The sequence below is a fragment of the Crotalus tigris genome, unplaced genomic scaffold, assembly GCF_016545835.1.
Source record: "Crotalus tigris isolate CLP2741 ecotype Arizona unplaced genomic scaffold, ASM1654583v1 scf7180000018306.2785112, whole genome shotgun sequence".
Classification (NCBI taxonomy): Eukaryota; Metazoa; Chordata; class Lepidosauria; order Squamata; family Viperidae; genus Crotalus; species Crotalus tigris.
The window spans coordinates 860,755-876,094 of NW_024096934.1; the positions used below are offsets into that span (position 1 = coordinate 860,755).

The following is a 15,340-nucleotide window of genomic DNA, read 5'->3' on the forward strand; positions in this document are numbered from 1 at the left end:
GAACTTCTCTCTAGCAGAGTGTGTGCTTTGGGCTATTCTGTGTGTGGTGTTTATGTGCTGCCTGTCGTGTGTGGCTTTTTAGTTGTTCAACCTTCCTGAGCAATAGATGCCAGAGAATTGGGGCCAGACGCTCATAAAAATTAAGACTTGCCTAATGCTTTCAAGCATAGAGATTGCTTTATGTCAGTGTTTCTCAACCTTGACAATTTTAAGGCATGTGGACTTCAACTCCCAGAATTCCACAGCCAGCATTGCTGGCTGTGGAATTCTGTAGAGTTGAAGTCCACATGCCTTAAAATTGTCAAGGTTGAGAAACACTGCTTTATGTGCACTTACCAGGTTATGAGCTAACCACCTTATAAAGCAAGTTGGCCTCATTTTCTTCCCAGATTACAAAGGGAAACTCTTTGACGAAGCCCACCTGTTGAGTTCAGGACAGAGGCCAGGTTTGAAATGGGGTCATCTTAATTAGCAGCCCACGGCTCTCCTACCTTTCAAAACAACCGTAAGCAACAGATTTGGTAGAACGACTTCTAAGCTCTCTTTGCTTTGTTTTTCAACTTGACCGCAGGGGTCACGCAGAAGGACCCAGAGATGTTCCTCTTCTGATCGCCCAGATTGACATTTTTCTCATCTTTTCTTTCAGGTCATATACTGTTCTTTTGGTGGCACGTCGAAAGGACTACATTTCAATAACCTGATAGTGGGCTTAGTCCTCCTGACGAGGGGCCGAGATGAAGAGAAAGCCAAGTGTAAGTATCAGTCATTTGTGGAGATCCTCAACCATCCAGGTCGTGGTTGTCCCAAAAGTGCTTTTTCCAAAAGACAACTGGACTTTCTTGCTGTTTTCTTTGAAAATGTTTCCCTTCCCTAGAAGCTGAAGAAGCTGCTAAGGCAGTGGTGGCGAACCTATGGCATGTGTGCCAGAGGTGGCACTCAGAGGCCTCTCTGTGGGCACGCACGCCATGCCCTGGAGATGGCAACCATCCCTCTTCAACCAGCTGCCTGCTAACTTGCCGATGTCCCACATGGCCGGATGTATCCCAGCACCCATGCGCTCGCTGGCCTCTGTGTGCGGGGGCCGATGGTGTCAGGCAGCAGCCGCCTCAGCCCCTGCCTCACCTTGCCCTGTGACAATGGCACCCCCACCCTGCCTCACCTCGCCTTGCCTCGCCCCACCCTGCAGGACGAGCCTCCTGCCCACCGCCCCACCTACCAGAGACCCCCTGGATCTCCCCCAACCCTGCCCGGCCCCCATAGGCGTCCCTCCCCACGAGCAACATTGAGTTGATCATGCCTACCTTGGCCATACCCACCTAATCTGCCATGACCTCCACAGCCACGTCCACCCAGTGGGCCATGCCCACCTGGCACCCGGCGATAAGTAAGTGGGTTTTGGGTTGCAGTTTGGGCACTCGGTCTCTAAAAGGTTGGCCATCACTGTTCTAAGGTGAGAAGTGAAATGTTTTCCAAGTGGGGGGGAAACCCCTTTGGAAAAAGCATCTTTGGGGTAAGTACCAGTCCTGTTTGGAAGAGAGACAAGGCATGGGTAGGCTGGTGTTCCAGCTGAGTTAGAGTTTTCCCCATTAACAGCTACAGTTAGTCCTTGACTTACGACCCCAATTGAGTCCAAAATTTCCGTTGTTAAGTGAGACATTTGTTAAGTGAGTTTTGTCCTATTTTACGACCTTTCCTGTCAGAGCTGTTAAGTGAATCACTGCAATTGATAAGTTAGTAACCCAGTTGTTAAGTGAGCCTGGCTTCCCCATTGACGTCACTTGTCAGAAGGTCGCAAAAGGGGATCACGTGATAAATATGAGCCAGTTGCCAAGCATCTGAATTTTGATCATATGATCATGGGGGGACACTGCAAAAGTCATAACTGTAAAAAAAACAACTGTAGCCTTGTTCACTTAATAATACTATTTTACATCGCTTTCTGGGCGACCAGTCAACTCTTTGCACCATTTCTTTAATTTTATTACGTTTTACAAGCTCACTCAATGAAAGAACACAAAAAAACCAACCAACTTGATAGCGATCACATAACACACTGACAAATGTCCTCCTCAGCTTCAATACATGATATCAATAACCGAATGCTACTGTGATCTGATTGGCTCATTGCCAAAACAAGATGACACCCGATTGGCTCTCTATATGGAGAAGTTGCAACAGCCATATGAAAAATGAGAAAATGAAAAACGGCCATAAGTCACTTTTTTTCAATGCCATTGCAACTTTGAACGGTCACTAAACGAACTGTTGCAAGTCCAGAACTACTCGTACAGCGGGTTAAGGAAGATCGGAGGTTTTCAAGATGTGGGGAAACCGAATCGGCTTCCAGCAAGCGCTTGCAATAGGAAAAGGAATCTGTCAAAAGTCACTTCTGTAGCATATTCAATATTTCAGGGGCTCTCAACCTGTGATCCATGGACCTTTGGGGTGTCTATTATGTTATATAAGGGGGTCCACAAAGTCTTGAAAACATGTTATAATTTAAATCTTGAATTCAGTCTTGGTGGTCCGTGGCCACAACAGGTGTTTAAAAGGGGCCCAGGGTGAAGAAAAAGTTGAGAACCGCTGCAATATTTCATTTTCAGAACCATCTTGAGAGACAGCTAATCTCAAGGCGCTTCATAGCTGAGTAACACTTGGAATATGCCTCTTGCCAATCCAGTTTAAGCGTTACTGCCTCCAGTAGGCTGAGCCTTTCATTTAATTCCATCAGGGCTACCTTGTGTTAATCCAACAATGCTGAGGTGCTGCTGTCTCAGGGTTGAAGGGGCATATATATTTTCTCAGGAAATTTAAGCTCCTTGTTGAGATTGAGGACCAACCTCAGTGTTTCTCAGTTGTGGCAGCTTGAGGATGGAGTGGACTTCAACTCCCAGAATTCCCTAGGCTGCACGTTTGAAGATTGGTGGACTTCCACTGCAAGAATTCTCAAGCCAGCATGCTTTAAGATGGGTGAACGTCTGCTCCCAGCATTCCTCAGGCAGCATGGCTGGCTTTGGAATTCTGGGAGTTGAAGTCTACCCATCTTCAAGCTGCCGAGGTTGAGAAACATTGACCTAGACCAGGGGTAGGCAACCTTGGCTCTTTTATGACTCATGGACTTCAAATCTCAGAATTCCTGAGCCAGCATGGCTCAGCTTGGAAACCTGTCCCTTTCTCCTCAGCATGGCTGAGGAATTCTGGGAGTTGAAGTCCACAAGTCATCAAAGAGCCAAGGTTGCCTACCTCTGACCTAGACATTGCTTGTGATATTTACGGTATTTTACATAAAATGCCATGCCCTTTGCAATGGTGATATCAGATGACTGTAAGAACATATGTAGATTTTTTTTTGTAAAAAGCTTTTAAGAGCATAACCATTCCTTTTTCTAAAATTATGTGAAATAATGGACATCACCAGCTCTATCCCAAGTCTGACTTGCAACGAAATAGTTATTTTGCTCTGGGTACATTGTTTTGTCTTCTCTCTTAGATATTTTCAGCCTGTTTTCCAATGAATCTGGGAGCCATGTCGCCCGTGAAGAGATGGAGAGGATGCTTCTCATAATTGATGGGAAAGTCCCTGAATGTCTAAAAAAATGCTTCTCGGAGGTAATTCCTGATCATTGTCCACCTTTTATTCAATATTCAATTCTTTTTTTTCTTCTCGATAGCATCATTATTCTGCCTTGATACCAATCCTCTTTTAATGATGCTAATTGTGGAATACTGCTATACTAATTTTTTAAATAGCAATAGCACTTAGACTTATATACTGCTTCACAGTGCCTCACAGCCCTCTCTAAGCGGTTTATAGAGTCAGCCTATGGCCCCCAAAAATCTGGGTCCTCATTTTACCAACCTCGGAAGGATGGAAGGCTGAGTCGACCTTGAGCTGGTGAGATCGAACTGCTGGCAGTGGGCAAAGTCTGCCTGCAATGCCGCATTTTAACCACTGCTCTACCCTGGCAAGGAAGGAAGGAAGGAAGGAAGGAAGGAAGGAAGGAAGGAGAAAAAGGGAGAGAAAAAAAGGAAGGAAGGAAGCAATAGTCATAGCACTTAGATTTATATACCGCTTCACAGAGCTTCACAGACTTCTCTAAGCAGTTTACATAATCAGCCTATTGCCCGCAACAGTCTGGGTCCTCATTTTACCGACCTCGGAAGGATGGAAGGCTGAGTCAGCTTTGAGTCTGTCAGGATCGAACTCCTGGCAGTGAGCAGTGAGTTAAGCCTGCAATACTGCATTTTAATCACTGCACCACTATGATGAAGGAGAAGTACCTGGATGCAACAAACTTTTTAAAGATTTTTTTTTTTTAATCCTTAGACTGGGGGTCCCCAAACTGTGGGCCCCGGGATTGCAACTGTGTGTGAGCAGCGGGTGAGTGTGTGCGGATGTGCTCCATTTGCGTGAGCAACAGGCGCGCGTGCATGCCGCTTGTGCAAATGGAGCTGCCTGCATGTACGCTTGCCAGCCACTTATGCAGAACCAGTTTTCCCTTTTCCTTCTGTGTGTGTGTGTGTGTGTGTGTGTGTGTGTGTGTGTGTGTGAAACAGATAAGCATCTCTGTTGGGTTGTTTGCGACTTTCTTCCTGCTAGGAGGAAAGTTATGTAAGTGCTAAAAATTAGAACCAGGTAGTAATTTTCTCCCAGAAAGTAGCATGCTAGCTGGGCCCATACCTTATTAATGGGAACAGAGTGTCTCTTTGTCGTGCTGCTTTTGAGATGAAAAGAAACAAAAGAAGCAATTCCAGTCTTCTATTTAGTGTGGATTAGCTTGTTTTGCTCAGGGAAAGATTACATTAATCCATTGCTTCCCACGTGTGGGTAAATCACCCAGAATTGGGTAAAAGTGGAAGGGTTTTTTTTTTTTGGTAATGACACAAAAATTCATTACCTAATCACAACAGGGACATTTAAATATAGATAGTCCTTGACTTAAAACAACAATTAGAATTTCTGTTGCCAAAATAGGGTGGAAATTACACAAGCCATCCCGTTTTATCCCCTTTTTGCCATCGTTGTTGAGCGAATCGCTCAATCGCTGCAGTTGTTAAGTGAATCACTCGGTTGTTAAGCAAATCGGGCTTCTCCCATTGAGTTTGCTTGTAGGAAGCTGGCTGGGAGAGTCACAAATGGCAATCACATGACCCTGGGATGCTGTAGCCATTTTAAATATATGTTGGTTGCCAGGCGCCTGAATTTTGATTTATGTGACCATGGTAGCCTGCTAGAGCTATACTTATAAAACCTCTTGACCAACATTCCCTACGTCGGTCTCACCATCTCCTGTTTGCAAAATCAAGAGTGGTCTGCCTTTAAGACTTGTGGGCTTCAGCTCCCATAGCTGGCTGGGGAATTCTGGGAGTTGAAGTCCGCTAGTCTTAAAGTTGCCAAGTTTGGACACCTCTAACCTAGAGTACTGCAACTAAATAATATATGGAAAGTGCTCTAAGAACAGTCAATATTTGTGATCAATTCCGGCACATGTTGATTGGCATTTGGAGTCTACCTTTGGGTGTCTGTGTGTGAGAGAGCAGCTGTTGGCACCAGATGTGCATTTGGCAGCAGGTTCTGCTTTCGATATTTGGCAAGGCACATAGCCAGCTGACGGCTAGCCAGCTGCAGTCACAACTGCCTTGTACAGAGCAGATTCATTCTGTGTCTTAAGAAGGTTCAGTCCAAATGCTGGACACACTAAGTGAGGGCTTCATCTCTCTGGGAATGTCAGATGCCCTAAAAAAGTTGTACCTGAACCAGATGTGGAATCAGAAAGTTGGAAGGGACCATGGTCCAACCCCTGCTCCAGGGCAGAAATCTTCAGAGCATTCCAGAAAGACAGCAATCCGGATTTGAATTTCAAATTAACCATTACACCAAACTGCCTGTAATTTCAAAACTACATTGGAATTTCCAAGTTCAATTTGAAATTCAGTGTAATTTTGAAATTACAGCCAGTTTGGTGTGGTAGTTTAGGTGTCGGCCTAAAATCACAGATGAGTTCTAATTCCATGTTAGCCATGAAAGCCACCTGGGTGACTTTGGGTTAATATTTGTAGCTCAGGGTTCAGATGAGGGCTCCAGGGTGCTGTCTGAGCTTAGCTGTTTTCTTGCACCCAGCTAGGTAACATCATCAGTACTAGAAGTGAGTAGGTTTTGAAGAGAGGAAGAGGAGGAGGAGCTGGAAGGATTATGTGGTGCTCTCTTAAGCTTGACTGTTTTCTTGCAGACATTTCATTATCCAAACTAGGTAACATTATCAGTGCTTTCCTATTATTCACAGAATAAGAGTAGAATAGGAATAATAGGAAAAAATAGTAATGATGATGATGATGATAAAGTTGGAAGCGACCTTGGAGGTCATCTAGTCCAACCCCCTGCTCAGGCAGGAAGCCCTATACCATTCCAGACAAATGGCTGTTCAGTCTCTTCTTAAAAACTTCCAGTGTTGGAGCATTCACCGCTTCTGAAGGCAGGTTGTTCCACTGGTTAATTGTTCTAACTGTCAGGATGTTTCTCCTTAGTTCTAGGTTGTTTCTCTCCTTGATTAGTTTCCACCCGTTATTCCTTGTCCTGCCTTCAGGTGCTTTGGAAAATAGCTTGATTCCCTCTTCTTTATGGCAGCCCCTGAGATATTGGAATACTGCTATCATGTCCCCCCTAATCTTTCTTTTCATTAAACTTTAAATTAAATTAAATTAAAATGTGGTAAGAAAAGTCGTAAAATGGGGCAAAACTCACTTAGCAAATTTCACACTTAGCAACACAAATGTTGGGCTCAACTGTGGTCTTAGTTTAAGGACTGCCTATAGGTGAAAGTCTGTTACAGATATTAAAACCTGGAACACGTTAAGTTGGTAAGAGCTATGTGTGACACTCTGATAGAACAGATCTGTTCTGCTGTTAGACATAACCACTCTCTGTTCCTCCACCTCAGTCCTAGCGATGTATTTTTTGCAAAATTGTGTCAGAAACTTTGTCTTGCTAGCTATCACAGCACCAAAGTGTGTTCTCTTTTACCAAGCTGTCTATTCCTGATAAGCTCGCTGGAGGCCGAAGCTAATCCTTTTGTGCCAAAGGGTTAAAAATACACGCACGCCAATATATACAGGGCTCCTGAAGTTAATCATAGTTTTCTTCCAGGCTGGCTTTGAATGCAACAGCAGGCCCTGCAGTTGAAAAATCAGCACTCTGATCTGTCGACAAAGGAATTGGCAGGAATATTTTATTTTTAAACCCAGGCACTCAGCTGCCATTACAACAGATCAGAAAATAACAGCAGTCATTTTTAATGGGAGAGAGCTTGAAGTATATTTCTTTCAAGCTCATCAAGAGCAGAGTTTGAGAAAATGTGATTTTAATACTCAGTTGCAATTAGTAGGCAAACATATAAATGCAGAGGGCTCTTATCATTTCCTGCCTAGAGATACTCCTCAATTTACAACCATTCATTTAGTGACCATTCAAATTTTACAATGGCGCTGAAAAAAATTACTTATGACCATTTTTACAGTTGTGACTGTGGTCACATGATCAAAATTCAAACACTTGACAACTGGTTCATATTTACGACGCTTGCACTGCCCCGGGGTCATGTCATCCCCTTTTGCGACAAGCCAAGTCACGGGGGGAGCCAGATTCACTTAACAACCGTGTTGTTAAATTAACTGCAGTGATTCACTTAACAGCTGTGGCAAGAAAGGTCGTAAGATGGGGCAAAATTCACTTAACAACCATCTCACTTAGCAACTGAAACTTTTGCTTCAGTTGCGGTTGTAAGTTGGGAAGTACCTATATTTCTTTCTTGTCTTGTGGCTTGCAATTCCTTCCTTAATCTTTCCCTAAATACCACTGGCTTAGCTGCTCTGATGTCACAGTACCTCCCAGCTCTTTTGATTGACCCCTGTCACCCGTACACTGTACCAAGATCATCTAGCCCAGTGGTTCTCAACCTTTTTAATGCCGCGACCCCCAACCGGTCATAAGTTGAGGACTACTCAACTGGTTGTAAGTCGAGGACTACTCAACTGGTGCAGCACCGTTTGCAGAATGGGACTTTTGGCGGGCTCAGCAGGGCAGAGACAGCCTGGACAATTCCTATTGGCTTTTGAAAGCCAATAGAATTAGACTCTATTCAAGAGAGTTATTCTATTGGCTTTCAAAAGCCAATAGAATAAAAGGGAGTAGCACAGCTAAGGAAAAGGGGGGAAAAATGGCGGACTGCGTTGTTTGGCGATCCCCGTGAAATGGTCGTTCGACCCCAAATGGGGTCCCGACCCACAGATTGAGAACCTCTGATCTAGCCAGCTTTCATGCTTAAAGTGGGACTAGAATTCCCAGTCTCCTGGTGATTGGCCCAAAGTCACCCAGTTGGCTTTCAGGCCTGAGGTGTGAAAAGAACTCAAGAGTCTCCTGTTGATTGGCTCAAAACCACCAAACTGTCTTTTATGGCTAAGGAGGAACTAGAACTCATAGCTTCCTGTTTCTAGGTTAGCACCTTATCCACTACATCAAATTGTCTCTCCCTTGACTGAGGATGATATATATTGTGTCCTATATATCTAGGGCAAGGGTAGGCAACCTTGGTTCTTTTATGACTCGTGGACTTCAACTCCCAGAATTCCTGAGCCAGCCATGCTGAGGAGAAAGGGAGAGGTTTCCAAGCTGAGCCATGCTGGCTTAGGAATTCTGGGAGTTGAAGTCCACAAGTCATAAAAAAGAGCCAAGATTGCCTACCCCTGGACTAGAGGATGCCCAGCCTGAGTAAGACTGTTTTATTTTCTATCGATAGCTCTAATACAGACATGTCAAACACAAGGCCCGGGGACTGGATGCGGCCTGCAAAGTGATTTCATGTATCTCGCGAAGCCATCCTGGAAACAGTGAGGGAACGGCCCCCGCTGCCTTGGCCCTGGCCCAGGCCGGCCGGGAGCCAATGTACAATTTTGTGGTAGCCATCTATGCTGAAACGCATTCAGTCTTAGCTCCACAAGGCCGTCTGGAACCAGAGAGGAACCAGCCCCTGCCGCGTCGGCCCCGCCCCTGAGTGCATGCTGGGGAGGTGTCACCCTTTGTGAGGAATGAAGAAATGGACCACCGCCTGGAAGTGGCCAGCAAATGGCCCTCGCCTATGTCACATATCCAGCTTGATGGGCTCTGCCCTGGTTCCACCTCTTTCTGCCAGAGACCCTCAGAACTGTCCCATTCCTGCCCAGGCCCCCACAGGCACCCTTGACGTGAATGATGTAGAGATGGCCACACCCACCCAGTAGGCCACACCCACTCCATCCACGCCCACCCAGTAGGCCGCACACCCCTAGCCCCCCCCAGGGCAACCACAATGCTGATGCGGCCCTCAATGAAATTGAGTTTGACACCCTTGCCTTAGACCAGTGGTTCTCAACCTGTGGGTCGGGACCCCATTTGGGGTCGAACGACCATTTCACGGGGGTCGCCAAACAACGCAGTCCGCCATTTTTTTACCCTTTTCCTTAGCTGTGTTACTACTTTTGAAAGCCAATAAAATAGACTCTCTTGAATAGAGTCTAATTCTATTGGCTTTCAAAAGCCAATAGGAATTGTCCAGGCTGTCTCTGCCCTGCTGAGCTCGCCCAAAGTCCCATTCTGCAAACGGTGCTGCACCAGTTGAGTAGTCTTTGACTTACGACCAGTTGAGTAGTCCTGGACTTACGACCGGTTGGGGGTCGCAGCGTTAAAAAGGCTGAGAACCACTGCCTTAGACAGTTGATTTGGGGGGGGGGAGGGAAAGGAACCAAACTTCACAATTCATTTCTCCCTTTTCCCTTTGCTTTTATTGCAGGGAGAAAAAGTCAACTATGAAAAATTCAGATCCTGGCTGTTGCACAATAAAGAAGCCTTCACATTTTCCCGCTGGCTGCTCTCCGGAGGAGTGTATGTCACACTGACAGATGACAGTGACACCCCCACCTTCTATCAAACTCTTGCTGGAGTCACTCACTGTAAGTAGCTGTCTTTTGTGAAGAGCTGCCTGCTTTTTTTTGCCACTGAGCCAAACAAGCCTTGATTAATGAATGGGTGGTTTCTCTGAGATTGTTCAAGGATTGGCTGCCTTTTGTGCAAAAAGGGATGCTTTCGGTGGCAATTCTGCCCTATTGCCTAGGCCAGGGGTCCTCAAAGTTGGCCATTTTTAAGAGTGGCTGGCGAATTCTAGGAGTTGAAGTCCACAAGTCTTAAAGTAGCCAAGTTTGAGGACCCCTGGCCTAGGACTTCTGTGCTGTCTGCCTGTAAAGTATGTGTCTTTAAAGCTCTGGAATTATAGGTTTAGCTACATGTGCAAATAAGTTGATCAACTTTGGCTGCCACAAAGAAGAGGGGGGGGTCAACTTATTCTCTAAAGCAGCGGTTCTCAACGTTTGTGTGACGGCGACCCCCGCCACACAAACGTTATGCGCATGTGCGGCGCGGCGCGCATGGGGGCGCCCCCCGCACGCGGCGCGCATGCGCAACGGCGCCCCATGCACGGCGCGCATGCGCGGCACCACCCCCCGGAGGCGCGCTGCCACCCCCATGCGCGGTGTGCATGCGCGGTGCCGCCCCCCAGGGGCACGCCGCCGCCCCCATGCGTGGCGTGCATGCACAGCGCCACCCCCAGGGGACAAAATGGCGGATCGCCGCCTTTGGCGACCCCCGAAAAGTGGTCGATCGACCCCAAATGGGGTCGCGACCCATAGGTTGAGAACCGCTGCTCTAAAGCATCTGAAGGCAGGACAAGAAGCAGCGGATGGAAACTTAGGTTGGAGAGATCCAACCTAGAAATAAGGAGAAAATTCCTGACAGTAAGAACAACTAATCAGTGGAATGATTTGCCTCCAGAAGTTCTGGGTGCTCCAACACTGGAGGCTTTCAAAAGGAGACTGGATAGCCATTTGTCTGAAATGGTATAGGATCTCCTGCCTGAGCAGGGGGTTGGGCTAGAAGACCTCCAAGGTCCCTTCCAACTCTGTGATTCTGTAATTCTGCAACTTGTTCATAATAGCTCGGTTTGGTGGAAGAAAAGGTATGTACTATTACCTTTTTGAGTTGTCGTGATGTGTGCTGTATCAAAGCTGTGACCTCAGACTCTGGTTTGGAAATGAGGGGCCAACCACCGCTTGCGTAACTAAGCAATACATGTTGGATTGTCATCCTGTCATTGCTCTTTCCTGCAGTATTTCCTCACTGTGGTAACCATCACGGGAGGTTTTCAAAAATAGATTGGACAACCATTTGACTGGTTGATATAAGGCAGTGGTGGTGAACCTAGGGCAGGTGTGCCAGAGGCGGCACTCAGAGCCCTCTCTGTGGGCACGCGCACCATGCCCCGGAGAGGGCAACTGCCCCTCTTCAACCAGCCGCCTGCTAACTAGCCGAGGTCCCACATGGCCAGATGCATCCCGGCACGGCTGGTTTCCCTCCCCCCCATCCCGTCCCTCCTGGCCTTGCATGCTCTCCTTTTCCCAGCACGATCCACTGCATCACCTCCTCAGCTGTTGGCCGGCCATCCATCTCAGAGGCAGCTTCTTTGAACTGCTGGCAGCGGGCTGTGGAGCTCCAGAGTGCGCCGGTCAAGGGGCTGGCAGGCTGTGGCGGCTGTCGGACACCGTCAGCCCCAATGTGCTCGCTGCCCTCTTTGTGCGGGGCCGATGGTGTCAGGCAGCAGCCACCTTGGCCCTTGCCTTGCCCCATGGCAGTGGCACCCCCACCCTGCCTCACCCACAGGACGAGCCTCCTGCCTACCGTCCCACCTACTAGAGACCCCCTGGATCTCCCCCAACCCTGCCCACCCCCCACAGGCATCCCTCCCCATGAGCAACATTGAGGTGACCACGCCCACCTTGGGTACACCCACCCAATCTGCCATGACCACCCCAGCCACGCCAACCCAGTGGGCCACACCCACCTGGCATCCGGTGATAAATAAGCGGGTTTTGGGTTGCAGTTTGGGCACTTGGTCTCTAAAAGGTTCGCCATCACTAACTGGGCCATGGCTTACTGGCCACCGGGCAGCAGGACAGGATGGCCAGTGTGCGCGACTCACCCCCACTTATGCTAGTGCCTGTGGCCCCATTTGCACATGTACGTGGGGCTAGCAGCGGCAGCTAGCACCAGCACGCCTGCACAAATGGGGCCACTAGCACACGTACAGATTGCACAACCCATTTGTGCATGCATGCGTGGCCTAACAGGGGTGGCTAGCGCTTGCATGCATGTGCAAACAGGGCCACTAGAGCTGTGCCGGTTGTGTGGCCCATTTGTGCATGCATGGGGGGGTAGCAGTGGCGGCTAGCATCTGTATGCCTATGCAGACGGGACCACTAGCTCCGTGTCGGCACGCGCTATCCCGTTTCAACACAGATTTCCCAGCTGCTCTCTTTCCCTCTTGGCCGCCAGCATGAAAAGGTTGGTGACCTCTGGACTAGATGACCTCTGAGGTCCCTTCCAGCCCTGAGGTCCCTTCCAGCCCTATGATCCGGTGCTCTTTCTACGTTGAACATCCCTATTGTAGATTATTTTCTTTTGAACAAAGAGATGATTAGAACATCCTCTCTACAAATATTGTTCTCCTCCCACTTTGTGATTGGTAGAAAGTTGTTAAGGGGCTGCAGTTGGTTTCTTGCCTCTTTCTTTCACATCCTCAGAAGTGAAGCTTCTGGGTTAGGTGCTTATCTGTCTCCAAATTGGAAGCTTAAGACTAGCATTAAGAGGCTCTCCTATTTGTGTTGCGCTTATCTCTTATTATTGTACTCCTGATTTCTCTCTGGAGAGAGTCATAAAAATGTCTCTATGCTCCATGTGGCACTCAAATTGCATTGGAACAGAAAATTGGAATAATCCGAGCTATCGGGGGATAGCAGCCTGAAATTAATAAGCTAGGCCAAAGCAGGAAATCACGTGAGTGTGAACTTAGTAACAGGATTCCCAGGAGAGGCCGGGGAAAAGAACTGTGGGGACACAACATCTGCCAGGTGTGCAACAGATTTAAAAGAATCCTTCCAACCTGGAAAATGTGCTGTGGAAAATTTGGGTTAATGGTCATTGTCTAGGCTTTTCTCATTTCCTTTTGATCGAAATGCACAGAGAAGTATATCTGTTAAAACAAGCTCCTCTAGAATTAGCAAAAAGGCTAATTTTATTTTATTGGCATTCCTGGAGCATCTATATGAGGAGTACGATTGCTGTCCAGTTTTGGAGACAAATCTATTGGAATAAAAGTCTGGGATTATGGGGAAGGGTAAAAAAAGAAATTGGCCAGAAATATCCAAGATAGTTTGCATGGAAGACTTCTGGAACCATTTAACTTTAATTTCAACTCCAGCAATGTTTTGGAATTGAGCTGTTCATTTTGTCGCCTTCTGAAACACTTCATTTGAAAAAACAAAAACAAAAAAACTGGATGCTTTGGTTTTGGTTTAACACACATTAAGAAACCAGTTGTTTTGGCTTCTTAATGTGTGTTAAGTGAATCTGGCTTCCCCATTGACTTTGCCTAACAGAAGGTCACAAAAGGTGATCACATTGTTCAATTAATACAGGTGGTCCTCGACTTGCAGCCACAATTGGGCCCGAAATTTCCATGGCTAAGCAAGACAGGTGTTAAGTCAGTTTTTGCCCCATTTTATTACCTTTCTTGCCACCGTTGTTAAATGAATCACTGCAATGATACCAAGATCACGTGAAGCGTTAATACCACTTTACAATGCCTTGGAATACGGCATCCAGTTTTGGTCCCCATGATGTAAAAAAGATGTTGAGACTCTAGAAAGAGTACAGAGAAGAGCAACAAAGATGATTAGGGGACTGGAGGCTAAAGCATATAAGGAGCGGTTGCTGGAATTGGGTATGTCTAGTTTAACGAAGAGAAGGATGAGGGGGGACATGATAGCAGTCTTCCTATATCTCAGGGGCTGCCCTAAAGAAGAGGGAGTCAAGCTATTCTCCAAAGCGCCTGAAGGCAGGACAAGAAGCAACAGGTGGAAACTAATCAAGGAGAGAAGCAACCTAGAACTAAGGAGAAACTTCCTGACAGTGAGAACAATTAACCAGTGGAACAACCTGCCTCCAGAAACGGTGAATGCTCCAACACTGGAGGTTTTGAAGAAGAGACTGGACAGCCATTTGTCCAAAATGGTACAGGGTTTCTTGCCTAAGCAGGGGGTTGGACTAGATGACCTCCAAGGTTTCTTCCAACTTTATGATTATGATTATAGTTGTTAAGTTGGTAGCATGGTTGTTAAGTGAATTGGGTTTCACTTAAGATTGCAGACTTCATCAGAAGGTCACAAAAGGGGATCACGTGACCCTGGGACACTGCAACTGTCACAAATACATGCCAGTTGCCAAGCGTCTGAAGTTTGATCACGTGACCACAGGGAGGATGGTCAACGTGTCACTTTTTTCACTGCCGTTGTAACTTTGAATGGTCGCTAAATGAACCATTGTAAGTCGAGGACCACCTGTACAGTGGCCGCCAGGAGGAGCCGTGAACCTTTTTCTAGAAAGGTTTCAGATGATATACAGGTAGTCCTCGACTTACAACCACAAATGAGCCCACAATTTCTGTTGTTACGTGAGACAGTTGTTAAGTGAATGTGGGCCCTTTCTGGCAACTGTTATTAAACGATTCACAGTGGTTGTTAAGCTAGTAATGCAGTTGTTAAGTGGATCTGGCTTCCCCATTAACTTTGCTTATCGGAAGGTAGCAAAAGGGGGTTAACGTGACTCTGGGACGCCGCAACCGTCATAAATACGAGTCGGTTGCCAAGCATCTGGATTTTGATCACGTGACCTTGGGGGATGCTGCTAATGTTTGTAAATGTGAAAAATGGTCATAAGTCACTTTTTTCAATGCTGCTGTAGCTTTGAGCGGTCACTAAATGAACTGTTGTAAGTCGAGGACTACCCGTAATTTAGAATTATAGGAATGTTTCCGGTGACACTCTGTAAAATGCTGTTCTTTTAAGCTGTTTGTTTCCCTTTTTTTTGTATATATTCTTTGAACCGTCTCTAACCTTTGCTGGCTGTTATCTGGGATTGATGTCAGTTGCAGTTGGAGAGGACCGGATTTGGGAAAGCTGTTTTAAATTATGTGAGGACTTATCTTGTGCTTATGATAGGTTGATAAGTATAAAATGATGCAGTGTTCCCAGATGGCATTTTAGCTGCTGGCTTTTGCTGCTTCCCTGCTGCTTTTGCCTCTTTGAATAATATCGGGAAAGACATGAGAAATAGCCTTAAAAAGAGGGAGAAGGAGCTTGATTTGATTTTAGAGGCTGTGGGAGGAGGCCCACCGGAAGGACAGGAAGCATTTATTGTGAAGCC

General features: G+C 46.7%; 1 protein-coding gene across 6 annotated transcripts in view; it reads left to right on the forward strand.

Annotated features, from left to right (window-relative positions):
• The window catches only part of USP32 (ubiquitin specific peptidase 32), a 218,904-nt gene that overhangs the window by 100,748 nt on the left and 102,816 nt on the right, over positions 1 to 15,340 (forward strand). For all 6 annotated transcript variants that reach the window (XM_039350009.1, XM_039350012.1, XM_039350010.1 and 3 more), the window contains exons 3-5: positions 647 to 752; positions 3,491 to 3,609; positions 9,822 to 9,981. In XM_039350009.1, coding sequence (XP_039205943.1) covers positions 647 to 752; positions 3,491 to 3,609; positions 9,822 to 9,981 — 385 coding nt within the window. The remainder of the gene's footprint in view (positions 1 to 646; positions 753 to 3,490; positions 3,610 to 9,821; positions 9,982 to 15,340) is intronic.